This window comes from Myxocyprinus asiaticus, chromosome 50 (assembly GCF_019703515.2).
Source record: "Myxocyprinus asiaticus isolate MX2 ecotype Aquarium Trade chromosome 50, UBuf_Myxa_2, whole genome shotgun sequence".
In the NCBI taxonomy this organism is placed as follows: Eukaryota; Metazoa; Chordata; class Actinopteri; order Cypriniformes; family Catostomidae; genus Myxocyprinus; species Myxocyprinus asiaticus.
The window spans coordinates 26,237,069-26,262,355 of NC_059393.1; the positions used below are offsets into that span (position 1 = coordinate 26,237,069).

The 25,287-nt window shown below is 39.1% G+C and overlaps 3 protein-coding genes across 7 annotated transcripts in view; 1 reads left to right on the plus strand and 2 right to left on the minus strand.

Annotated features, from left to right (window-relative positions):
- LOC127439136 (histidine-rich glycoprotein-like) overlaps positions 1 to 25,287 on the minus strand; it is a 170,702-nt gene that overhangs the window by 49,131 nt on the left and 96,284 nt on the right. The gene's annotated exons all lie outside the window — the stretch shown is intronic.
- Positions 4,593 to 24,409, minus strand: capzb (capping actin protein of muscle Z-line subunit beta). 2 transcript variants are annotated; one of them, XM_051695285.1, is made up of 10 exons: positions 24,241 to 24,409; positions 14,710 to 14,799; positions 12,645 to 12,766; positions 12,374 to 12,487; positions 12,160 to 12,301; positions 10,335 to 10,451; positions 9,917 to 9,982; positions 9,709 to 9,785; positions 9,194 to 9,302; positions 4,593 to 5,361 (listed from the first exon to the last, which is right to left on the minus strand). In XM_051695285.1, exons 1-9 carry the CDS (start codon positions 24,241 to 24,243, stop codon positions 9,209 to 9,211), a joined length of 825 nt encoding a protein of 274 aa, XP_051551245.1. In that variant the 5' UTR covers positions 24,244 to 24,409; the 3' UTR covers positions 4,593 to 5,361; positions 9,194 to 9,208. The 2 variants fall into 2 exon arrangements, with proteins under 2 accessions (XP_051551245.1, XP_051551246.1); XM_051695286.1 differs by lacking the exon at positions 9,194 to 9,302 and having other exon boundaries at positions 24,241 to 24,408.
- LOC127439142 (uncharacterized) lies at positions 20,282 to 24,219 on the plus strand. Of its 3 annotated transcripts, XM_051695248.1 has the most exons (9): positions 20,282 to 20,446; positions 20,983 to 21,042; positions 21,615 to 21,674; positions 21,908 to 21,967; positions 22,028 to 22,087; positions 22,301 to 22,780; positions 23,081 to 23,260; positions 23,903 to 23,944; positions 24,135 to 24,219. In XM_051695248.1, the coding sequence occupies exons 2-9, from the start codon at positions 21,009 to 21,011 to the stop codon at positions 24,173 to 24,175; spliced, it is 957 nt and encodes a 318-aa protein (XP_051551208.1). In that variant the 5' UTR covers positions 20,282 to 20,446; positions 20,983 to 21,008; the 3' UTR covers positions 24,176 to 24,219. The 3 variants fall into 3 exon arrangements, 1 of the variants encoding a protein (XP_051551208.1); XR_007896856.1 differs by lacking the exons at positions 20,282 to 20,446; positions 20,983 to 21,042; positions 21,615 to 21,674; positions 21,908 to 21,967; positions 24,135 to 24,219 and adding an exon at positions 21,279 to 21,524 and having other exon boundaries at positions 21,997 to 22,087; positions 22,661 to 22,900; positions 23,081 to 23,320; positions 23,663 to 24,044; XR_007896857.1 differs by lacking the exons at positions 20,282 to 20,446; positions 20,983 to 21,042; positions 21,615 to 21,674; positions 21,908 to 21,967; positions 24,135 to 24,219 and adding an exon at positions 21,279 to 21,524 and having other exon boundaries at positions 21,997 to 22,087; positions 22,661 to 22,720; positions 23,141 to 23,320; positions 23,663 to 24,044.

Consider the following 25,287-nt stretch of genomic DNA (forward strand, 5'->3'; position numbering starts at 1 on the left):
GTGCTTTCCTTATCCTTTGTTGTCGAAAGCTGCGGCTCACATCATCTTCACAGATCTTAAATGCAGGTTGAGTAGCAGGAGGGGGGAGGAGGGGGGTTGCAGGAGGTGTTGGTGTTTGTGTGAAGTGAAGGTCAGAGTGGGTGTGGGGTGTGAGATTGGGCCTTTCAAATCTGCAGTAGAACACATTCAGGTCATCAGCCAGTTGTTGGTTCACCACAGGGTTGGGGGTAGGAGTCCTGTAATTTATAAGTTGTTTCATGCCACTCCACACTGATGCAGGGTCATGATTTATTCACAGAATATCCCGATTTATTTTAATTAATTGTGCAGCCCTAATATATAAATGTGTGTGTGTGTTATATAAATATATACTATATTAATGACTGTTATGTACGTTACAGTAATAAAGCAAAACATTAAAATGTGAATACACAAGTGCATTAAAACATCTACTACTTCACTAAAACCCAATACGCATGGGATTAGATCCACTACGTCATCGCGCTACAGTCTGCAGTAGTGATGGAAAGATCTGATCGTTTTACCCGCCGCCCCAATAATAAAAACAAGCAAGTACAACCCCCCCAATATTTATACCATGATCAATGGAAACATATAAATTCTTCACACTGTACCCCCCAATGTTCAAGCCAAATCTACGCCCTTGCCGCCTAGGGTATGATGGTGCCCCCCTAGGGTATGATGGTGCCACCCAAGGGTATGATTGTGCCCCCCTAGGGTATGATGCTGCCCCACTAAGGTATGATGGTGCTCCACAAAGGTATGATGCTGCCACACTTGGGAATAATGGTGCTCCCCTAGGGTATGATGGTGCTCCCCTTGGGTACGATGGTGCTCCCTTAGGGTACGATGGTGCTCCCCAAGGGTATGATGGTGTCCCCCTAGTGTATGATGGTGCTCCCCAAGGGTAAGATGTTGCCCCCCTAGGGTATGATGGTACTCCCCAAGGGTATGAGGGTGCCCCCCCAGGGAGTGATGGTGCTCCCTCAAGGGTATGATGGTGCTCCCCTAGAGTATGATGGTGCCCCACTAGGGTAAGATGTTGCCCCCCTAGGGTATGATGGTACTCCCCAAGGGTATGAGGGTGCCCCCCCAGGGAGTGATGGTGCTCCCTCAAGGGTATGATGGTGCTCCCTCAAGGGTATGATGGTGCTCCCCTAGAGTATGATGGTGCCCCATTAGGGTAAGATGTTGCCCCCCTAGGGTATGATGGTGCTCCCCAAGGGTATGAGGGTGCCCCCCCAGGGAGTGATGGTGCTCCCTCAAGGGTATGATGGTGCTCCCCTAGAGTATGATGGTGCCCCACTAGGGTATGATGGTGCCCCCTAGGGAGTTGGTGCCCTACGCAGACTGCATTATATGCGTATAGGGAGCTGCGGTACTGTGGTAGACTAATGGTATTTTTCTGAAAGTGATTAGTCTAATGGCTTATTAGTTTCATCAAAACCAAACTGGCTTTGACTGAACCTGACAGCTCCTTCAGTTTATGTCAATATTCTATAAAAGAAGAATTTAATTTATATCACTGAAAGTGACGCGACCGCTCCCATTATAATGAAAAAATCTGTGTACGCTAGAGGTACACGTCAGAAATAATCGAGTATTATTCTTTTGATAAACTTACAACACAATACATGGAGTGGACTTTTTATCTGACCTGTTACTTGTCTGTGGTAATGGCACTTCGATGCTCTGGGGCAAATTCAAAACTCGCTCCCTTTGCTCCCTTGAAGGGCACTCCTGCAGGAGGGGACACCACTCGAAAGCTCGTTCAAAACGAACGTGAGAAAATGAATCTTTTCTCAGAGGGTCCATCCACAAGACTGTTAGTGAAGGGTACATTCATACAGCAATGCCATGTTTCCTTCAGAGTACCCACTTCAAGGGCTCTGCAGTTCGGAGTGAGAATAGGGCATAGGGAGGATCACTTGTGATTAGAATACGCCCCGATCTGCGCTCTTAAAGGCACCTCCACTTAATTTTCTTTCATCGATTTACGATTTACAAAGAAATCTCATAATAACACATTATTACTGTTATTGTGGGATTATGACGAGATTTTAATTTTAACTATTTTAATTATTAAAATGTCTCCCCTTTTTGTGGATGACCAGAAGGGCACCTTTAGATTTGTGAACAAAAGGGACAAGGGCTTGTGCCCCTGCTGCCCCCTTCTGTGCACGTCAGTGACTCAGAGTAATGCAGTCGGTTTCTATGACTACACTGACTTTACACTGCTTAGCAGTGATCACATTGTTGCTCCTGCAATTGTGTTTTAAATAAATGACACAAATGTCTTCCTGTCAATCAACTCAAGATACATAAATGTATTATGTACATCCTGTTCCAGGACGTGATGTAAACAAACTGCAAAACAAACAAATTATATCATTTACTCACCATCTTTTTGATTTTTGTCCAAGGAACACAAAATGAGACATTTAGTTGACAACTCCAAGCACCATAAAAGTAGTCCATATGACTCGTGTTATATTTCTATAGTCACGTGGCACCTAGTGTGGAGAATTGAACGTGGATCAGTGAGCCCTCCGGCGCCCCATGAGGAAGAAAACTTCATAGCACTTTACAGTAAGGTTAACAACATTAGTTAACATGAACTAACTATGAACAATTCTATTTTTATTAACTAACATCAACAAAGATTAAAAAACGCATGTCTCGGGGGCCTGGGTAGCTCAGTGGTAAAATACTCTGGCTACCACCCCTGGAGTTCGCTAGTTCAAATCCCAGGGCATGCTGAGTGACTCCAGCCAGGTCTCCTAAGCAACCAAATTGGCCCGGTTGCTAGGGAGGGTAGAGTCACATGGGGTAACCTCCTCGTGGTCGCTATAATGTGGTTTGTTCTCGGTGGGGCGTGTGGTGAGTTGAGCGTGGTTGCCGCGGTGGATGGCGTGAAGCCTCCACACGCGCTATGTCTCCGTGGCAGCGCGCTCAACAAGCCACGTGATAAGATGCGCGGGTTGACTGTCTCAGACGCGGACGCAACTGGGATTCGTCCTCCGCCACCCGGACTGAGGTGAATCACTACACCACCACGAGGACTTAGAGCGCATTGAGCATTCCAAATTGGGAGAAAAAGGGAAAAAAAAAAAAAACAAAACAAAACAAAAAAAAAAACCGCATGTCTCAGTCAGTGGCTGATAACGTCAATAGTATTTTTTTATGCTTTAGGCCTATTTAAAACCCCAATTCACATCGCAAAAAAAAACAAAACAAAAAAAAAAGAACGAGAGAAAAGAGAAAAATTAGGAATTGCAGAAAAAAGCAACAATATCCATTCAGGAGTTAAAAGACACACATTAATACACATATATATATATATATATATATATATATATATATATATATATATATATATATATATATATATATATATATATATATATATATATATATATTACAATCATTTAAACTGCGTCAAACCGATATATACCCATCGTGTTTAAATTACCACAGCTGAAGGGAGAAAGCAGTATTTTACGATAATGACCAATTGTGTATGAGAGTGCATTTTATCAGAGAGTATTTATTAGAGACAGGCCACTTCTGTTCAGATGAATGGGAGAAACTGGAACGCCCAATGGTCAACGGATGTAGAAAGGAAGTCCCGCCTTACAGTTAAAAGAGCCAATCATCTTATAGATACAGACATCACCTGTCAATCAACTGTAGAACGTGCATGCGCATCAGCTATACAAGCTGAGAAAATCACGTTTTAGCGTAATATGAGGTACAGAAGCACAATTTATGATTCCAAAATTATCAGATTTAATTGCTGATTTGAAATATGTTCTTTAATTGTAATCTTGACCAACCATTTAGGAGATTTTGGTCTTTCTCCATTCAAGTATATAGGAGCTGCACTGACATGACCGGAAATAACCTCCCGAGAGCGTCCCAAAGATGCCCGACAGTGGACTGACTCGCTAGAGAGACTCTGATTTTATCCAACTGAAAGGTGCACTTGGTGAATTTTTTGTGTGGCCTTGGACTCACACTGACACCTAGTGGTGTGGATGCAGTATCATTCAAAAACAAGTTTTCAATTACTGATGCCACAGTAGAAATTCACTATTCACAGTCAGATATGATTACTTTAATCAATGAGTGAAAGTGTCCAATAACAGGATGGTAACTGAGATTAAGCGAGTAGTATTCGGCTGGTCATGTGATTCCCATGTGCGGACCCTCTCTGTGTAGAATAAATCAGCTTTTATAAGGCTACAGATATGACTTTGAGTTAAGCTGCTCAAATTCTGAGTAAACACAACATATTCCTAAAAATAAAATCATTAATAGTTCTCCAGAAAATATTTAAGAATATTTTCTTGTTTACTAACCATGTACTAACTGAAAAAGTGTATTAATTGGATAGTGTACTGTAGTTCATTAGCCTAAATGTGTACTGTTTATGATCGCATTTATATCGAATGTGCTTTTATTAGAATTTTACAATGGCTTTGAACACAGCTCATCCAGTCTGAGCGATCTTTATGATCTTTAAAAAAAAAACAGCAAAACCTTTTAATAAACACATGCACAACACAGGATTCGTTTTTCATATTTTTATTGTTGCTGGAGGCCCTACTACAACATAAACTGTAAGCTTTACAAAAAACAGAGCAAAAGAAAACTGGAGAAATTATAATCCACCCCGAAGAAAACAACGAAACCATCTGACACTCCCAGATGGACAGAGAGACGGAGGAAAACGTTTGCTGTTTTTTTCTTAATGACACGTATACACACACACACACACACACACACACACACACACTCAAACACACTCATTTGTGTTGACTCAAGCCGAGAGTTTAATATTAACAGCAAGAATAATATTAATGATAATGGTCATAATACATACATGTGTATATTTATATATATTTATATATTTAAATGTCCCCCGCCTCTCTGGGGCTCCTTGAGTATTTCTGACACGTATACGTGACGGGGTGAAACTACTTGTTCTCATCTTCAGGTGGCGGTGGAGAAGCTCCACCCCCACGATGATGTCACAGAGATCCAATCAGATAGAAACAAGCCAGCACTGTCTTAATACTACATGATTACAGACCAGAGAGACAGACAGGTGCATCGAAACTTGAGCTGAAAATACAAAAACAAAAAGCGTTGCCTTTTCCCCTTTTTCCTTTGTTTTGATGGACAGACAGACAGACAGCTGTGAGTGAGACGGACAGACAGAGAGTGAGACAGGTAGGTGATGGTCTCTAGCTTTGCTGTTTGCGTTGGCTAAGCGCAAGCATCAGGTCGTTCTTCAGGGCATCCTGTTTCGATTTATCCGCCAGCGTCTGAACGCTCCTGAAAAACAGCAAAACAGAGTTCAAACTGTCCGTTCCAATGATTCAATACCGAATCAACCATTCCTTTGTGTTGTCACTCAAAATGAGGCGTTTGTCACACATTAAAAAGTTTGTTAAAAATAAATGTTGGTAAATACTGCTGTTTATTATGGTCTATGTTCTATTAGTGCATATACAGGGATGCAAACCCATGAAGGGTGAAAAACGTGAGACAATCACAGGTTCACCAGCATGCTCTCCCAGAACAAGAGTAACTAAAAACACCCTTTTCAAGCCATTTTAATAATGCAAGTACAGCATTAAATCTGAGGCCATTCTGATTTATACAAACGGCTCGAGCCTTTTCAATCTCTTCAAAGTTCATTCATTTACTGATTCATTTGCAGATTAATTTACTGATTCATTTGCAGATTCATTTGCAGATTAATCTACAGATTCATTTACAGATTCGTTCATCGACCATTTCCAGAGATGCCAGCAGGTGTCGACAAACACGCCTCGTGTGCTATGTGTGACTCATTGAAACATTTTGATTTATACAAACGGCTCGAGCCTTTTCAATCTGTTCAAAGTTCATTCATTTGCAGATTCATTTGCTGTTTTATATGCAGATTCATTTGCAGATTCATTTACTGATTCATTTGCAGATTCATTTACTGATTCGTTCATCTACCATTTCCAGAGATGCCAGCAGGTGTCGGCAAACGCGCCTCGTGTGCTATGAGTGACTCATTGAAACATTTTGATTTAACTGATTCGTTAAATCACCAAGTCGTTCGTGATCTACGAATCTAACAAAGAGACTCGAGTGTTTAAGCATTATACGAACAAAGCAGATCTAGCATTTTTCCTACAGTTTGTCGTTTGCGGAGCACGACTTCTCAGAAAACTACGGTGGCCTTGATGTGCAACACAAAACATCAAATCTAAAAACACAAAGGCAATTCCGTTGAAACGATAAGAGTTAGGGTACCATAGCTTCTCCTCTGATAGGCTGTGTGGAGAATACAGTGTCCTCTCTTCAGGACTGGTTCTCTTGCCCACTTGCACCATTATTTCAAAATTCATTGCAAATGCTCAATTATTGAACATTGTGAGTGGTTTGTCACTCAGTAAAACAGTAATGGGACACTGTATAACACAGAGAGCGGGAAAAGATTTTAGGAATGATGTTCATGTATGGTGTGTAAGGGACCGTCTAAAAATTCCACAAACTGCGCTAAAACACCAGTGTCCACGCGTTCATTCAGCTGACTTGCATATTCTAACATAAACACTGCTATTAAAAAACATACTCAATTATGAGTACAGTGTTCAATTACTTTAGAATTTTACCACGACATTACTTTAGATAAGGTTGTAGAAGGCTGCTATTAGATATGCTGATTTACTCTAGGTGAGGTTTTCCCAGGATGTGGAATTATACATATACAGTATTAAATTATTCAAAAACAATGTTAGTCATTCACACCACTGGCAGCCTGCCACAACCTCTGTAACATAATAATGACAACTTGATTAATTTTAGTGGTGTTTTTTTTTTAGATATACTTGGAAAATCTATCCATTGGCAGCAACTGGAACCTTTATCTTTTATTTTTTAAACAACAGTGTTTTTCAAAGTGCACCTATTATGGTTTTAAACGTGCCTAATTTTGTTTTAAAGGTCTCATACAATAGATTTACATGCATCCAAGGTCAAAAAACACTTTAATTTGCTCATAATTTAAATTGCAGCATTACCTTTTTTCCCAGTGTCAAAAACGACTCGTACAATGATCCGTTCTAAAGGATTCATTCTAAACTCCGCCTACTCTGCTCTGATTGGTCAGATGTCCCAGTCTGTTGTGACTGGTCTACCACTTACAGCACATGTCGGAAAGGAAATGCCCACTACCATATCCGAGTTTCAGCTCCATCTGAAAAAATGTCTGTTTTACCTTACCAATTTGAGCCCGAGTCCGATAGTGATACATTGGAAGATCAACCCGAACCACCATCGCAAGCACGACGAGAACAGGACGTTTCTCAGTGGTAAGTTCATATGTAGTTTGACAATAATGTGAGTTAGCCGGTTAGCAGAGGCTAACAGCTAACAGCTTGCACTGGCTGTACATGTAAACAGACCAGAGGTGTGTTACCAAATTATATAGGTTAGTACAGGAAGTAAGTCTGGAATTACTAACGACTCGTTTCAGGTGTTCAGAATCGGTTCCTTCTTTTGGGAGTCAATAACTCCATTTGTCGTGCACTTTGCAGACTTTTTTACATTCACAAACAGCTATATAACACACTACATGAAATGTCATTTTTGAAAAACCATAATAGGTGCTCTTTAAGTTAGAACATGTAAGTTGAATGAACGCTTGGATGCCACCAACGTTTTAGTGCAGTTTGAGGACTTTAAGACGGTCCCTTACGCACTATATGAACCATGAGACCATAGATGAACATCGTACCTAAAACGAACTTTTCCCACTCGCCGTTATCGCTCTCTGTGCTATACAGTTTCCTGTTACTGTTTTCCCAAGAGAGAAAACACTCCAAATGATTTCGTTTTTCAGTCAGTGACCTTTTGGCATGATTTTGATATAATCAGTGAACCAATCCTGAAGAAAGGACTCGTTCACACAGCCAATCAGGTGAGAAGCTATGGATCTACCCTTTCCTTTTCGACTGAACTGCTGATGTTTTCTGATTTGCTCTTTTGTTAGTGGATTTGCCGTTGTGTTTTTAGATTTGTTTTGTTTTGCACTTCACAGCCACCGTAGAAAACACAACAATAATAGTCTAGGGGGGTCTGGGTATCTCAGTGAGTATTGACACTGACTATCACACCTGGAGTCGTGAGTTTGAATCCAGGGTGTGCTGAGTGACTCCAGTCAGGTCTCCTAAGCAACCAAATTGGCCCGGTTGCCAGGGAGGGTAGAGTCACATGGGGTAACCTCCTCGTGGTCGCTATAATGTGGTTCTCGCTCTCGGTTGGGCGCGTGGCGAGTTGTGCGTGGATGCCGCGGGGAATAGCGTGAAGCCTCCACACGCGCTACGTCTCCACGGTAACACGCTCAACAAGTCACGTGATAAGATGCGCGGATTGACGGTCTCAGACACGGAGGCAACCCCGGATTGAGGCGAGTCACTACACCACCACGAGGACTTGGAGCGTATTGGGAATTGGGCATTCCAAATTGGAAAAAACAAAACAATAATTGTCTAATAATAATAATCACAGAGATTCAATAACACCCTTACATCATTGTTATGTGGACATCAGTCACTTTTACACATTCATAACTGTTCCGCCCCTTTTCTTCATGGTTCATGATCTGCATGAATCACAAAAGTGACCGATTTTGTTTTGAAATGGCAAATTTCGAAAGGCAAAAAGTTTGCATCACTGATATAAATGAAAATGAAGAAATGTCATTCTTCCTTGGGTTTATTTAGAGAAAAACATGCTTTGATCATTTTGAACAAGATTTGTACTGTATTTTACTTCTTGCATTAAACATTTTGAATCTACTTTGGCTTCAGTGTCTGTTTGGTTGATATGATGATAAAAAAAAGAAAGTGATATTGTCAAGAGGCTAAAAGATATATCTAAAATATGTTTTCATCAAGAGCACAAAGGTGACAGTTCATGGAGCCAGAGTTCAAACCTACAAACTTTCAGTTACGAGTCTACAACTCGAAACCACTACACCACACATTCTGCTCATTCCCAAAACAAACTCATTAATATTCACGAGCTGCACCCAGAATGCACGTGCATGCAGTTAGTGTTCGTTGTGAGAGGTCAGATCAGGTCAAACACACACGTGGGCCTGTACCTTTGACCTCTGACCCTAATCAATGTAGATCTGACGCTGGGTCAGAACCTGAGAGAGCTCGCGCTGCAGCTGACGATACTTTTGATTGTCAGGAAGAGACTCAATAGATCTGAAGCCACAGATGGAATGGAAAGAAAAGACAGTCAGGATGAAGTAAAGAAAAGTGTAAAATAGGGATCTGAGTAATCCTAGACTCGAGCGCTCTTTCTGCAACTAATAAGCAAAACATTCTCACAACTGGCAAATTCACCTGCCATAGGCAACAATGAATTACTATTACAACCGAATGCATTAGAGGGCGCTGTTGACCAGCAGACCAAGCGCTTTGAGAAACTTGCGCAGAAGAGACATTGAAAAGTTTGAACACCCCTGTGGTAAAGCACTCGACTAAAAATGACCCGATGACGCCCATCCAGTGCAGAACAAGAGAAATAGAGGAAGGAACACACATGGCAGAACCCAGCGACTCTCTTTCATGAGACTTCACACACATCCTGTTCAGAGAACACACACACCTCAGTCCGTTGACAATGTCCTTGGTCTTGCCGAAGTAAATCTCATTCAGAGTGGATCGAATCTTATTTTCCATGTCCTGAGAAACACAAACATTTAATCAGTTTCTGTTTTTAAATCAACATGAAAAGTTCACAACACATTTTACATGAGATGAGCTCAAACTCTGGGTAAAGGTGTGTGTGTGTGTGTGTGTGTGTGTGTAATCACCTCCACCAGACGACCGATGTTAGCGATGTGAGGGGAAGATTCGCCAACCGTCTCATCCTTCTCCATCTGACACCAGACAGACGAGACTCAATGCACAACATAAGCATGTAAAACAAACTGCTCCTGCTTTTGGATGTTTAATACTCTTATTATTACTACCAGAGAGAGATACCGAGGGGTCATTAGTAACAGTAAACGCTGTCGGGTCACATGACTAGCATGTGCTATAATTAGACAGCGCTTCCTCATTTAGAAACAGTCTGAACTGAACGTGAACAGACAAACACATGCTTCTATTGCAGTGTGTCTGATTTGAGTCTTTTAATCAATCAGGTAAAAGACTCACACAGTCTGTATCTGTAATTGCTGTTCTATGTAAACATGCACTGGCTGAACGTCACCTGTCTCACTCCGTTACCTGTCTGGTGAGGCTGCCGCCCAGGTTCATGGTTCCAGAGCCGGTTTTGGTGGTCTGCAGCCACAGCATGACAGTGGATGTGAGTTTATAATGAGCCGTGCGGCCGCTGGATTTCTCCTGAAACACACACCTTTACATGCATCATTTTTCTTAAACACCTTTATTCTGAAAAAGATGATGACCTGCTCTACTTCCTGTACACACGTCATTGACAAATCAGGTTTCCGAGATGACGACAATCTTTCATGAATCTAGTTTAATGCACGTGTCAGGTGTGCAGGAATGTAATCTTTGAGGCCATGTTGGTTTCACACATTTTTGAAAAACATTTACAGCATTTTCCACATTAAAAATACAAATAAATGTCATGTAGTGCAACCATCAACACTGCAAATTAATTCAACTCAACTTAAAACTATGAGGCAACTTGATGCACAGCTTTTGAGTTTACTCAAGGCAAATTTGTTGTCCCAACTTAAAGCTGTATTATAAAACGTTACATGTAAAACTAAGTTCAATGAACTCACATTCTGAAGTTCAGCTGCGAAAATGTTTTGAATATTTGTCATCTTCACTTCCACCAAATAGTGTGTCAGCACCACTAGACTGCTAACTTTAAGAAGGCCTTTGCAGTAAACTTTAGTAAATATATCTTTTATATCATAAATTCATTCCATATTAAATTAAATGTATTTTTATCAAGCCAAAGCTGTGAGAGCCCAGTCGTCTCAGTACTGGCGACTTGAAAATGGGAGAATTATTCTTTCTCAGAACTGAACATTATTAAAAACTTGACCACGTATGTTCTCGCCATTTAAGTTAATCATACTTGTTTGACTTTATTGATTTATTTTTTATTTTTTTTAAGTAATCTCAAGATAGGGGGGTCTGGGTATCTCAGCGAGTATTGACGCTGAGAGTAGTGAGTTTGAATCCAGGGCGTGCCGAGTAACTCCAGTCAGGTCTCCTAAGCAACCAAATTGGCCCGGTTGCTAGGGAGGGTAGAGTCACATGGGGTAACCTCCTCGTGGTCGTGATTAGTGGTTCTCGTTCTCAATGGGGCGTGTGGTGAGTTGTGTGTGGATCGAGGAGAGTAGCATGAGCCTCCACATGCTGTGAGTCTCCGCGGTGTCATGCACAACGAGTCACGTGATAAGATGCACGGATTGACGGTCTCAGAAGCGGAGGCAACTGAGACTTGTCCTCCACCACCCGGATTGAGGTGAGTAACCGCACCACCACGAGGACCTACTAAGTAGTGGGAATTGGGCATTCCAAATTGGGAGAAAAGAGGATAAAAAAAAGTAATCAAGATTTTCTACATTAGACAGTTTAATCATTGTTTAAAATAGATGGATTTTTATAGTGAAGTAAAAGGTATTAATATAGTTTCCTTGAACCATGAATACATGCGAGTATAAACAACTTATTTATTATATTCAAAAAAGTTTTCCAACATATTTTTTAATTTTTGAGTCCGTAATGTTCAGAACTTTTCTCATGGTTACATCACATGACCTCAAGAAAATGTGCCTTTTTATAAAAATATCTAAATATTGATATTTAACTATATGGTTAATGATGAATTTTACACACAACCTTATGGGGGTTTTTTGTCACATGACAACAGAATGGCAACATATATCTTGATTACATACTGTGTTCACATAATCCAAAACTCTTATTAATACAGGTATATGCCAGATGTCTTATTCAGATTTGAGGACCCAGAATATTGGCTCAATCCAGTTAATGCATTTACATAATCAAATAAGACCAAACTCTGATTAATACGGGAATATTGTTGTGGGCTGAGAGATCTCACCTGCACCTCCACCACATGGATGGAGTCCCAGCATCCTTTGATCTTCTTAGATCCGTCACCTGCTTTCTTAATGAGGATGACTCCAGCGAAGCCGTGATCCAGATCCCACAGATACACGGAGGAAACCCCGCCCTCAAAATACCTGACAGAGGAGCAGAACATGTCAATCACCAGCAGCAGACCAATCAGAACACCTGCAGCTCAAAATACTCACAGATCTCGGTACTGGTCGAAGGCGTTGTTGGCTTCCACCTCCAGCTTACGCAGGCGAGCAGACGGCATGGCACCATCATCTATCGGCGGCTCATATTTATTACTCCAGGGAGATCTAAGACGGACAGATCACACTGCATTATTATATCATACAGCACAGTTACATTACACGGTAATACAGACGACAATTCTCCCCAATTGTGAGCGCAACAACAACGTGACGAAACACCAGCAGAATTACGCTTCCTTTGAGCTGCAGTTCTGGTTCTGACCTGTAGGAGTCGCCATCACGGTTATAATCACACAGCAGATAGTCTTTGCCCACCACTTTATCACGAGCGATCTTCAGAGGCTGATCCACCGACGACAACAGATCCTCACACAGACCGGGCACCTGCACGCACACGCACACACACACACACACACACACACGCAATAAATGATTGACTCTGACCTAGAGGAAGTGAATTCTTTCTTGAATGCATCACATCTCATTATTTCAGCATCAACAGTCACAAACACACACAATGAAGTCATTTCCTCCAGTGTGACACACTGACTGAACACAGCAGAGAAATATGAGAACACAGAGAGTCCCGCCGAGTGACTGACACGTACAGTAATACACGCTAACAACTGACCAGAGAGAGAGACACAGAGTTTAATTCAACAGAAATGTGTAAATGAAGGAAAGTCTCGAATGTAGACATTACAAGACAACAGTCTGAACTTACCAAACACGTTTTGAGATCATATATAAATGCTGGATTCTGCAGAACTTGGCAAAGAATATTTAAAACATACATCGTTGGGCTCTTTTCCAAAACCTAGTGAACCGGTTGAAGTAGACAATGAGTGAAGAATATCGAGACGTTTTCTGAGGGTTACACCACATGACCTGAATATTGTCACATGACAACTAAATGGCTACATACATGCTGGTTATGCCAGCTGACTTTGATTTGATGGACAAAAGTTTTTCAAATAATAATATTAAATAATAATTTAAGAAATAATAATATAAGTCTATACTGCACTACCCATGCCAACATTTATTTTCTCAAGAATTTCATCTTTTAATAAGACTTTTTACCAACTCCAGGTGGTTACACCACATGAAAAAATATCAAAAATGATTTTGAACTCAGAAATGAAAACATGTTCATCACAGTAGGTGAATTTGTTTTGTGTGGATTGGATTTATTTATTTTTTAATAACAGATCAGCACAAAGAAATGAGCATCACATCAAGACAGCATTGTATATACCCTTCATGGAGAACGCAATCCCAGAATGCATTGCGACAATTTCAGAGAAGAAAAACAACACACCCAAGGTGGGAAAAGTTTATTATAAATGTAATTAATTCAATAATGAAAAGGTATAACGGCTATTTCTCTCAATATGTCTGTGCTATGAATTACACAAATATTCCAGAATGACGAGTTATTTGAAAAATCTGAGCATTTTTATGTTTTGAATTTAGCACTGTTAGCTTAGCAACATGCTAACATCAAACTCTACTGAAATGACCTGAACTCTATTGTGTGTAGGGCTGCAACTAACGTTTTTGGGTTGTTTTGATAATTGACTAATTTTCGATTATTTCTTCGATTAATCGGATTTTTACAAAAATTATTTCCTGTATTTGATTAAAATATGATAAAACAGATGATAAAGAGCGTGAGGATTTGTTCGATTGACATTACTGAATTCATGATTCTATACTCTCACAAAACTCTGAACAAAGCCTGAATCGTGAAACGTTACATTTGAATTTGTATTATTATTACTTTCAGGACATATGCAGTACAGCTCCTTTACATGTAAAACAGTACTGTTCATTTAAGAGTAAAATAATCCTTTGAGGAACAAATCCGTCCAGCAGACGGCAATGGAGACACCAGAATAGAAATATTAATAATTCTGCGCAAATGAAAAATACATAATTATGTTAGATACACGTGCTTTTACACTGTCACTGATTACAAACATTTTTATTATTTTCAATTAATATTGTAGGTTTTAAAATAGTATTGTCGCTGATTACATTTTCGAAACTATTCTTTTCAAAAATATGTGTGTGTTTATCCAGTAAATAATGTTTGCCATAGTATAAATTCACTGTCGATGATTTTCATTATAAATAATTATCGATTAGTTGCTGCAGCTCTAAATGTGAGCAGAGTTTCATCCCAAAACAGTCACTTATGATATTCCCTTTCAGTGAGGATGCTGCCTTGGAAGGTGGCTTACTATGTAGGCAGTAGACAGCTCACTAGAGTTTGGAACAGAGCCACAGCGTTGAGGTAAGTATCAGAAAACACACACACTGACCAGGTCGATGAGGTCACTGAGGTTCTTCTCGATCTGTTGTGGAGGCAAACGCCTCATGAGATCCAGAGCACAGTCCAACTGCTGGTCATTCTACACGGAGACAGAGAGACACGTTAACATGTTATTACATTACAGTTATAACAATACAACAGAGAGAGTATAAACACTTCAATGACTTTCATATGCCAGGACACAAAATATTCTGTTTATAACACTAATCAAATCAGTTAATAAATGGACTTGAGTATTGATTTGAGTGTAAATTATGTGATTAAGTGAGATGAGATCATTATACACAAATATCTGACTAAAGAATGCTGTAATTGATAATCAAATATTAGCGATAGATGTGTTACACAAGAAAATTACATTTAAAAAATGAAAACAGTTTTAGGGTTAATTTCACAAAAACATGTCCTGAAAAAGACATTAATTATAAAAAGGCCTTATTTTGCATTATTGACGGTAGTTTCATAACTATTAAGCACATTTCTCATTACTGTAAATCCCGTTTTTAAAACTGTAATACATCTAGATTGTAACGCGTACTTTTGAGAATAACGAATTGTCAAAACATTACTGTCATTTTATTTCTACTGTAATTTTATCGTAACATTTTTACGGTAATAAACTAAAAAATGTCTGTAATACAATTATTTTAAGTCAGAATAAAGACAGTACAACAAATACTACCATAACATTAATATATTTTTTATATTATCATTTCAATAACGACAATTATTTTTTCACACTACATTAATTTGAATTTGGTGAAAATGTGCTTATCTGTCAAAACAAAAATAATGTCACAATGTAAAAAAATCATCATAGTTATAAAAAGGACCTCCACTTTCTTAAAGCAAAAAATATATATTTCTTTTTTTCAGGTGAAATATGTTCTTGACATCCATATTGTGTTCTCTTCAATAGCAGCTGATGTTCTGTGAACACATTCCTCAGATCTGATCCTGTTTGCAGTTTAAATTTCACATGAACTCATTGTGTTGTGATGTCATTTCCTGCATCAAAATGAGTTCTGGATCTGATAGAAATCTTCTAGAACTGAATCCTTGAGCTGAGAAACTCAATCCACCTTCAACAGCACATTTCAAACACGTTTAGAAGCCGTAATAAGATCACAAACACACGAGAACGCAGTTTACACGCATCCAAACAGAAGCGTCCCGTCTCACTGACACCTCCAGATTATGACACGGAGTTTACACACACGGATCTGTGCTTCAGTGTGTGTGTGTGTGTGTGTGACCCGAGATCCAAACCACCTGCTCTGGGACTAAACGTGGTCTGTTAAAAGGTTTAATGTAAATGTGTGTGCTGCTGATGTTTCAGAGTGTGTGTTAATGCAGAAGATGTTTCTGATGTCTCACTCTGTATTTCAGTGTTAATGTACAAAGTCTTTAATAAACATCAGGTTTTGTACAGTGCAGTCAAGTATGTATTTCTGAAACAGACGGGATCTTTACTACAACCAAACACATGTCTGAATCTCATGAAAGACACAAATGAAACAGAATTAGCCTATATGAAAATAATAATGAGCAAATTATGTTTTATCTCTGCATAATTCTTCTCACTGCTCCACAACTCCAATCTCAAATCTGTCAAATACTAAAAGCCAAAATAATCCTAACAGTAAAACTTTCACTAAACTGAACAAATACTCGAGCCAACAAACAGTAAACCCCCAAAATATCCTCCAACTGAAAACACTCAAGAGAAAACAGCGTAAACTCTTACACAAAAGGCCTCAAACTCTCTTTGACAGTAGCCGAATGAGGCATCTATGTATGATTGTCTATGCTGCTCTGTTAAATACACTGCACTTTCTGCAAGCGTCAGTTCTCACGTGAACTTGCCAACGCACTTGAACTCGACCCTTGTGAATTTTTAGTGAAAAAAGTTTTAAAAATGTATCTATTTCTTACACACACCTAGCGTTCCAATTCAGAAGACACTAATTAATCCACTGGAGTTTATGGATTACTTTTATGATGCCCTTATATTGATTTTGGATATGCAAAGGTCTGGTCACCATTCACTTCCAATGTCTGGACCTACAGAGCTGAAATATTCTTCTAAAATCTTCATTTATGTTCTGCAGAAGAAAGAAAGACACACATCTGGGATGACATGAGGGTGAGTAAATGATGAGAATTTTATTTTTTGGGTGAACTGTCCCTTTAATCCCACTGAAGCACTCTAATATTCAACCCATCAAACACTAAATCACAGATACACCCTAAAATACTAAACCAGCAAAAAAAAAAAAATTGACAGTAAACCCAAACACTACATCTAAAAAAATAAATTAAAAAAATTAAAAAAAAAAAAAATCAAATATTATAACCAATAAACTTAATTCAATAAGTCCTTACCAATAAAACCATTACAACCCTAACACTCTTTAACATACAACCCCTAAAATAAACTCAAATACAAAACTATTAAAATAATAAATTTCCTTTGACAGTAGACCGCACAAACAATAAACCCACCAAAGCACTCTTATACACAACCCATCAAACACCACATCCCCTAAAATAAACTCAAATACTGAACTGGTATAATACTAAACTCCCTTTGAATGTACACCCAACCCAACAAACACTAAACTCCCCCATTAAACACCACATCCCCTAAAATAAACCCAAATACTGAACTGGTATAATACTAAACTCCCTTTGAACGTACACCCAACCCAACAAACACTAAACTCCCCCATTAAACACCACATCCCCTAAAATAAACCCAAATACTGAACTGGTATAATACTAAACTCCCTTTGAATGTACACCCAACCCAACAAACACTAAACTCCCCCATTAAACACTACATCCCCTAAAATAAACCCAAATACTGAACTGGTATAATACTAAACTCCCTTTGAATGTACACCCAACCCAACAAACACTAAACTCCCCCATTAAACACTACATCCCCTAAAATAAACCCAAATACTGAACTGGTATAATACTAAACTCCCTTTGAACGTACACCCAACCCAACAAACACTAAACTCCCCCATTAAACACCACATCCCCTAAAATAAACCCAAATACTGAACTGGTATAATACTAAACTCCCTTTGAATGTACACCCAACCCAACAAACACTAAACTCCCCCATTAAACACTACATCCCCTAAAATAAACCCAAATACTGAACTGGTATAATACTAAACTCCCTTTGAACGTACACCCAACCCAACAAACACTAAACTCCCCCATTAAACACCACATCCCCTAAAATAAACCCAAATACTGAACTGGTATAATACTAAACTCCCTTTGAATGTACACCCAACCCAACAAACACTAAACTCCCCCATTAAACACTACATCCCCTAAAATAAACCCAAATACTGAACTGGTATAATACTAAACTCCCTTTGAACGTACACCCAACCCAACAAACACTAAACTCCCCCATTAAACACCACATCCCCTAAAATAAACCCAAATACTGAACTGGTATAATACTAAACTCCCTTTGAATGTACACCCAACCCAACAAACACTAAACTCCCCCATTAAACACTACATCCCCTAAAATAAACCCAAATACTGAACTGGTATAATACTAAACTCCCTTTGAATGTACGCCCAACCCAACAAACACTAAACTCCCCCATTAAACACCACATCCCCTAAAATAAACCCAAATACTGAACTGGTATAATACTAAACTCCCTTTGAATGTACACCCAACCCAACAAACACTAAACTCCCCCATTAAACACTACATCCCCTAAAATAAACCCAAATACTGAACTGGTATAATACTAAACTCCCTTTGAATGTACGCCCAACCCAACAAACACTAAACCCCTCCATCAGACACTACATCCCCTAAAATAAACTCAAATACTGAACTGGTATAATACTAAACTCCCTTTGAACGTACACCCAACCCAACAAACACTAAACTCCCCCATTAAACACCACATCCCCTAAAATAAACCCAAATACTGAACTGGTATAATACTAAACTCCCTTTGAACGTACACCCAACCCAACAAACACTAAACCCCTCCATCAAACACCACATCCCCTAAAATAAACCCAAATACTGAACTGGTATAATACTAAACTCCCTTTGAACGTACACCCAACCCAACAAACACTAAACTCCCCCATTAAACACTACATCCCCTAAAATAAACCCAAATACTGAACTGGTATAATACTAAACTCCCTTTGAACGTACACCCAACCCAACAAACACTAAACTCCCCCATTAAACACTACATCCCCTAAAATAAACCCAAATACTGAACTGGTATAATACTAAACTCCCTTTGAACGTACACCCAACCCAACAAACACTAAACTCCCCCATTAAACACCACATCCCCTAAAATAAACCCAAATACTGAACTGGTATAATACTAAACTCCCTTTGAACGTACACCCAACCCAACAAACACTAAACCCCTCCATCAAACACCACATCCCCTAAAATAAACCCAAATACTGAACTGGTATAATACTAAACTCCCTTTGAACGTACACCCAACCCAACAAACACTAAACTCCCCCATTAAACACTACATCCCCTAAAATAAACCCAAATACTGAACTGGTATAATACTAAACTCCCTTTGAACGTACACCCAACCCAACAAACACTAAACCCCTCCATCAAACACCACATCCCCTAAAATAAACCCAAATACTGAACTGGTATAATACTAAACTCCCTTTGAATGTACACCCAACCCAACAAACACTAAACTCCCCCATTAAACACTACATCCCCTAAAATAAACCCAAATACTGAACTGGTATAATACTAAACTCCCTTTGAACGTACACCCAACCCAACAAACACTAAACTCCCCCATTAAACACTACATCCCCTAAAATAAACCCAAATACTGAACTGGTATAATACTAAACTCCCTTTGAACGTACACCCAACCCAACAAACACTAAACTCCCCCATTAAACACTACATCCCCTAAAATAAACCCAAATACTGAACTGGTATAATACTAAACTCCCTTTGAACGTACACCCAACCCAACAAACACTAAACTCCCCCATTAAACACTACATCCCCTAAAATAAACCCAAATACTGAACTGGTATAATACTAAACTCCCTTTGAACGTACACCCAACCCAACAAACACTAAACTCCCCCATTAAACACCACATCCCCTAAAATAAACCCAAATACTGAACTGGTATAATACTAAACTCCCTTTGAACGTACACCCAACCCAACAAACACTAAACCCCTCCATCAAACACCACATCCCCTAAAATAAACCCAAATACTGAACTGGTATAATACTAAACTCCCTTTGAATGTACACCCAACCCAACAAACACTAAACTCCCCCATTAAACACTACATCCACTAAAATAAACCCAAATACTGAACTGGTATAATACTAAACTCCCTTTGAACGTACACCCAACCCAACAAACACTAAACTCCCCCATTAAACACTACATCCCCTAAAATAAACTCAAATACTAAACCCAAATACTGAACTGGTATAATACTAAACTCCCTTCGACAGAAGGCCCAACCCAACAAACACTAAACTCCGCCCCACCTCACTACACCCTCTAGTACAATAATAGAACATCCCCAAAAATCTTCTGACACGAAAACCAACACTAAAAACCTTCAACCATTAACTGAATTCCGTGAGTGTTTGGGGAGTTTGGTGTTTGTTGTTGTAGTGTTCACTCTTGTGTGTAGAGGTTTAGTGTTTGTTGTTGTGTATTGTAGTGTTGTTGTAGAGTTCAGTGTTGTGTGTGGAGGTTTAGTGTTTGTTGTTGTGTATTGTAAGTATGTTGAAGGGTTCAGTGTTGTGTGTGGAGGTTTAGTGTTTGTTGTTGTGTATTGTAAGTATGTTGAAGGGTTCAGTGTTGTGTGTAGAGGTTTAGTGTTTGTTGTTGTGTATTGTAGTGTTGTTGTAGAGTTCAGTGTTGTGTGTAGAGGTTTAGTGTTTGTTGTTGTGTATTGTATGTTGAAGGGTTCAGTGTTGTGTGAGGAGGTTTAGTGTTTGTTGTTGTGTATTGTAGTGTTGTTATAGGGTTCAGTGTTGTGTGTGGAGGTTTAGTGTTTGTTGTTGTGTATTGTAAGTATGTTGAAGGGTTCAGTGTTGTGTGTGGAGGTTTAGTGTTTGTTGTTGTGTATTGTAAGTATGTTGAAGGGTTCAGTGTTGTGTGTAGAGGTTTAGTGTTTGTTGTTGTGTATTGTAATGTTGTTGTAGGGTTCAGTGTTGTGTGTAGAGGTTTAGTGTTTGTTGTTGTGTATTGTATGTATGTTGTAGAGTTCAGTGTTGTGTGTGGAGGTTTAGTGTTTGTTGTTGTGTATTGTAATGTTGTTGTAGGGTTCAGTGTTGTGTGAGGAGGTTTAGTGTTTGTTGTTGTGTATTGTAAGTATGTTGAAGGGTTTAGTGTTGTGTGAGGAGGTTTATTGTTTGTTGTTGTGTATTGTAAGTATGTTGAAGGGTTCAGTGTTGTGTATTGTAAGTATGTTGTAGGGTTCAGTGTTGTGTGAGGAGGTTTAGTGTTTGTTGTTGTGTATTGTAATGTTGTTGTAGGGTTCAGTGTTGTGTGAGGAGGTTTAGTGTTTGTTGTTGTGTATTGTAATGTTGTTGTAGGGTTCAGTGTTGTGTGTGGAGGTTTAGTGTTTGTTGTTGTGTATTGTAATGTTGTTGTAGGGTTCAGTGTTGTGTGTAGAGGTTTAGTGTTTGTTGTTGTGTATTGTAGTGTTGTTGTAGAGTTCAGTGTTGTGTGAGGAGGTTTAGTGTTTGTTGTTGTGTATTGTAATGTTGTTGTAGGGTTCAGTGTTGTGTGTATAGGTTTAGTGTTTGTTGTTGTGTATTGTAAGTATGTTGAAGGGTTCAGTGTTGTGTGTGAGGTTTAGTGTTTGTTGTTGTGTATTGTATGTATGTTGTAGGGTTCAGTGTTGTGTGTGGAGGTTTAGTGTTTGTTGTTGTGTATTGTATGTATGTTGAAGGGTTCAGTGTTGTGTGTATAGGTTTAGTGTTTGTTGTTGTGTATTGTATGTATGTTGTAGGGTTCAGTGTTGTGTGTAGAGGTTTAGTGTTTGTTGTTGTGTATTGTAAGTATGTTGTAGGGTTCAGTGTTGTGTGAGGAGGTTTAGTGTTTGTTGTATTGTAATGTTGTTGTAGGGTTCAGTGTTGTGTAGAGGTTTAGTGTTTGTTGTTGTGTATTGTAGTGTTGTTGTAGAGTTCAGTGTTGTGTGTGGAGGTTTAGTGTTTGTTGTTGTGTATTGTAAGTTTGTTGTAGGGTTCAGTGTTGTGTGTAGAGGTTTAGTGTTTGTTGTTGTGTATTGTAGTGTTGTTGTAGAGTTCAGTGTTGTGTGTGGAGGTTTAGTGTTTGTTGTTGTGTATTGTAAGTATGTTGAAGGGTTCAGTGTTGTGTGAGGAGGTTTAGTGTTTGTAGTTGTGTATTGTAAGTATGTTGAAGGGTTCAGTGTTGTGTGTAGAGGTTTAGTGTTTGTTGTTGTGTATTGTAAGTTTGTTGAAGGGTTCAGTGTTGTGTATTGTAAGTATGTTGAAGGGTTCAGTGTTGTGTGTGGAGGTTTAGTGTTTGTTGTTGTGTATTGTATGTATGTTGAAGGGTTCAGTGTTGTGTGTGGAGGTTTAGTGTTTGTTGTTGTGTATTGTAAGTATGTTGAAGGGTTCAGTGTTGTGTGTGGAGGTTTAGTGTTTGTTGTTGTGTATTGTAAGTATGTTGAAGGGTTCAGTGTTGTGTGTATAGGTTTAGTGTTTGTTGTTGTGTATTGTATGTATGTTGAAGGGTTCAGTGTTGTGTGTGGAGGTTTAGTGTTTGTTGTTGTGTATTTTAAGTATGTTGAAGGGTTCAGTGTTGTGTGTGGAGGTTTAGTGTTTGTTGTTGTGTATTGTAAGTATGTTGAAGGGTTCAGTGTTGTGTGTGGAGGTTTAGTGTTTGTTGTTGTGTATTGTAGTGTTGTTGTAGAGTTCAGTGTTGTGTGTGGAGGTTTAGTGTTTGTTGTTGTGTATTGTAAGTATGTTGAAGGGTTCAGTGTTGTGTGTGGAGGTTTAGTGTTTGTTGTTGTGTATTGTAAGTTTGTTGAAGGGTTCAGTGTTGTGTGTGGAGGTTTAGTGTTTGTTGTTGTGTATTGTATGTATGTTGAAGGGTTCAGTGTTGTGTGAGGAGGTTTAGTGTTTGTTGTTGTGTATTGTATGTATGTTGAAGGGTTCAGTGTTGTGTGAGGAGGTTTAGTGTTTGTTGTTGTGTATTGTAAGTATGTTGAAGGGTTCAGTGTTGTGTGAGGAGGTTTAGTGTTTGTTGTTGTGTATTGTAATGTTGTTGTAGGGTTCAGTGTTGTGTGAGGAGGTTTAGTGTTTGTTGTTGTGTATTGTAAGTATGTTGAAGGGTTCAGTGTTGTGTGTGGAGGTTTAGTGTTTGTTGTTGTGTATTGTAAGTATGTTGTAGGGTTCAGTGTTGTGTGTAGAGGTTTAGTGTTTGTTGTTGTGTATTGTAAGTATGTTGAAGGGTTCAGTGTTGTGTGTGGAGGTTTAGTGTTTGTTGTTGTGTATTGTAAGTTTGTTGAAGGGTTCAGTGTTGTGTGTGGAGGTTTAGTGTTTGTTGTTGTGTATTGTAAGTATGTTGAAGGGTTCAGTGTTGTGTGAGGAGGTTTAGTGTTTGTTGTTGTGTATTGTAGTGTTGTTATAGGGTTCAGTGTTGTGTGAGGAGGTTTAGTGTTTGTTGTTGTGTATTGTAAGTATGTTGAAGGGTTCAGTGTTGTGTGTGGAGGTTTAGTGTTTGTTGTTGTGTATTGTAGTGTTGTTGTAGAGTTCAGTGTTGCGTGTGGAGGTTTAGTGTTTGTTGTTGTGTATTGTAGTGTTGTGTGTGGAGGTTTAGTGTTTGTTGTTGTGTATTGTAGTGTTGTTATAGGGTTCAGTGTTGTGTGAGGAGGTTTAGTGTTTGTTGTTGTGTATTGTAAGTATGTTGAAGGGTTCAGTGTTGTGTGTGGAGGTTTAGTGTTTGTTGTTGTGTATTGTAGTGTTGTTGTAGAGTTCAGTGTTGTGTGTGGAGGTTTAGTGTTTGTTGTTGTGTATTGTAGTGTTGTTGTAGAGTTCAGTGTTGTGTGTGGAGGTTTAGTGTTTGTTGTTGTGTATTGTAGTGTTGTTATAGGGTTCAGTGTTGTGTGAGGAGGTTTAGTGTTTGTTGTTGTGTATTGTAAGTATGTTGAAGGGTTCAGTGTTGTGTGTGGAGGTTTAGTGTTTGTTGTTGTGTATTGTAAGTATGTTGAAGGGTTCAGTGTTGTGTGTGGAGGTTTAGTGTTTGTTGTTGTGTATTGTAAGTTTGTTGTAGGGTTCAGTGTTGTGTGAGGAGGTTTAGTGTTTGTTGTTGTGTATTGTAAGTATGTTGAAGGGTTCAGTGTTGGTCAGTGTTTTGTCGGGTACGGTGGAGTTTCGCGGTGTTTAATGTGCGGTCGCGTCTCTTCCTAAAACGGGCATCGACCCAAGCCCCGTGCCCGGAGCGGCTCTTACCATGTCTGCGGCGCTGGTTCGCGTTGTGTGTGGCGCTGGCGGCTCTGCGGCGGCGAGTTCGGGTGTTATTTCAGCTCGGAGTGGACTCGGTTCGGCTTCGACTATCTGACGGAACCCAGCCCTGTCAGCGCTTACTTCCTCATCCGGGAAACTGCACAACACAGCGCCACATGCATATCCGGGTCATTCTGCTCCTGAACCCCACCGACCAATCAGAGGCGCGTCAGTAAGGCATGGCCAAATATAGAAGAAGAGGGGCGGGGCGAGCAGGAGGAGGGCGGGACGTAGGTCGGGCGGTAGAGGGCGACAGACAGCAGCTGTGATTTATCAACACACTGTGGTGCAGTGATATTATCTGTCTTAATATCCCTTACACAAAGCTAAAATGTCTATTAAACCCTGTTTTGAGTCGTTTTGTATAGTACGACTCGATTACTTTGACCAGTAAAACATCTCTCCTGTTAGAAAAAGTCATTTAATTCTAAACAAGAATATACTTTGCTTACAGAAATTATTGTGTGAATAATTGTATTGTATCCCCCAGTATGTGCCTCTTAAATGTTTTTATGTTTTATGCAAAAATAAAGTAATAAATATGATCTTTCTTCATTCAACTAGCTGTAAACTGTTATTTATATTTAAAGAACAATACCACGACACAAAAAAGGCTAAAAAAAGAAACAAAGAGGGGGACAAGAAACAATTTTATCTACCTGAAATATTTTTAGATAGATATCTTTTAGAGTAGAATAGAATAAAGGTTGTGATTATTGTATATAATATACACAATACAGAACAATATGTGCAATATACAATTCTACAAACACGAAAATGAAAAGGGCAGCTGTGTTCAAAGTCATAATTTATTATTTCACCAGGAACTAGTTGAGATAATGTGCATTTTGTATACAATCACTTTTAATGCATCGATAAATGTTTTCTTTCAAAACTTCTCAAATATACAACAAACAAGGCATCAAAACATTAAGACAATCAACAACATAAAACAATGGGGGCAAAAAGTGGGAAAGAGAAAAGTTAAAATAA

Excerpts from the sequence above, each read along its gene's own strand:
- LOC127439142 (XM_051695248.1), top strand. The coding sequence starts at position 21,009 with ATGTATGTTGTAGAGTTCAGTGTTGTGTGTGGAG. Across the intron at positions 21,675-21,907 it reads GTTCAGTGTTGTGTGTGGAG|GTTTAGTGTTTGTTGTTGTG; the intron begins GTTTAGTGTTTG and ends TGTTGTGTAGAG. Across the intron at positions 23,945-24,134 it reads TTGTAAGTATGTTGAAGGGT|TCAGTGTTTTGTCGGGTACG; the intron begins TCAGTGTTGTGT and ends GTTCAGTGTTGG.
- capzb (XM_051695285.1), bottom strand. Across the intron at positions 12,488-12,644 it reads CGTGATGGCGACTCCTACAG|ATCTCCCTGGAGTAATAAAT; the intron begins GTCAGAACCAGA and ends TGTCCGTCTTAG. Across the intron at positions 12,302-12,373 it reads TTCGACCAGTACCGAGATCT|GTATTTTGAGGGCGGGGTTT; the intron begins GTGAGTATTTTG and ends CTCCTCTGTCAG.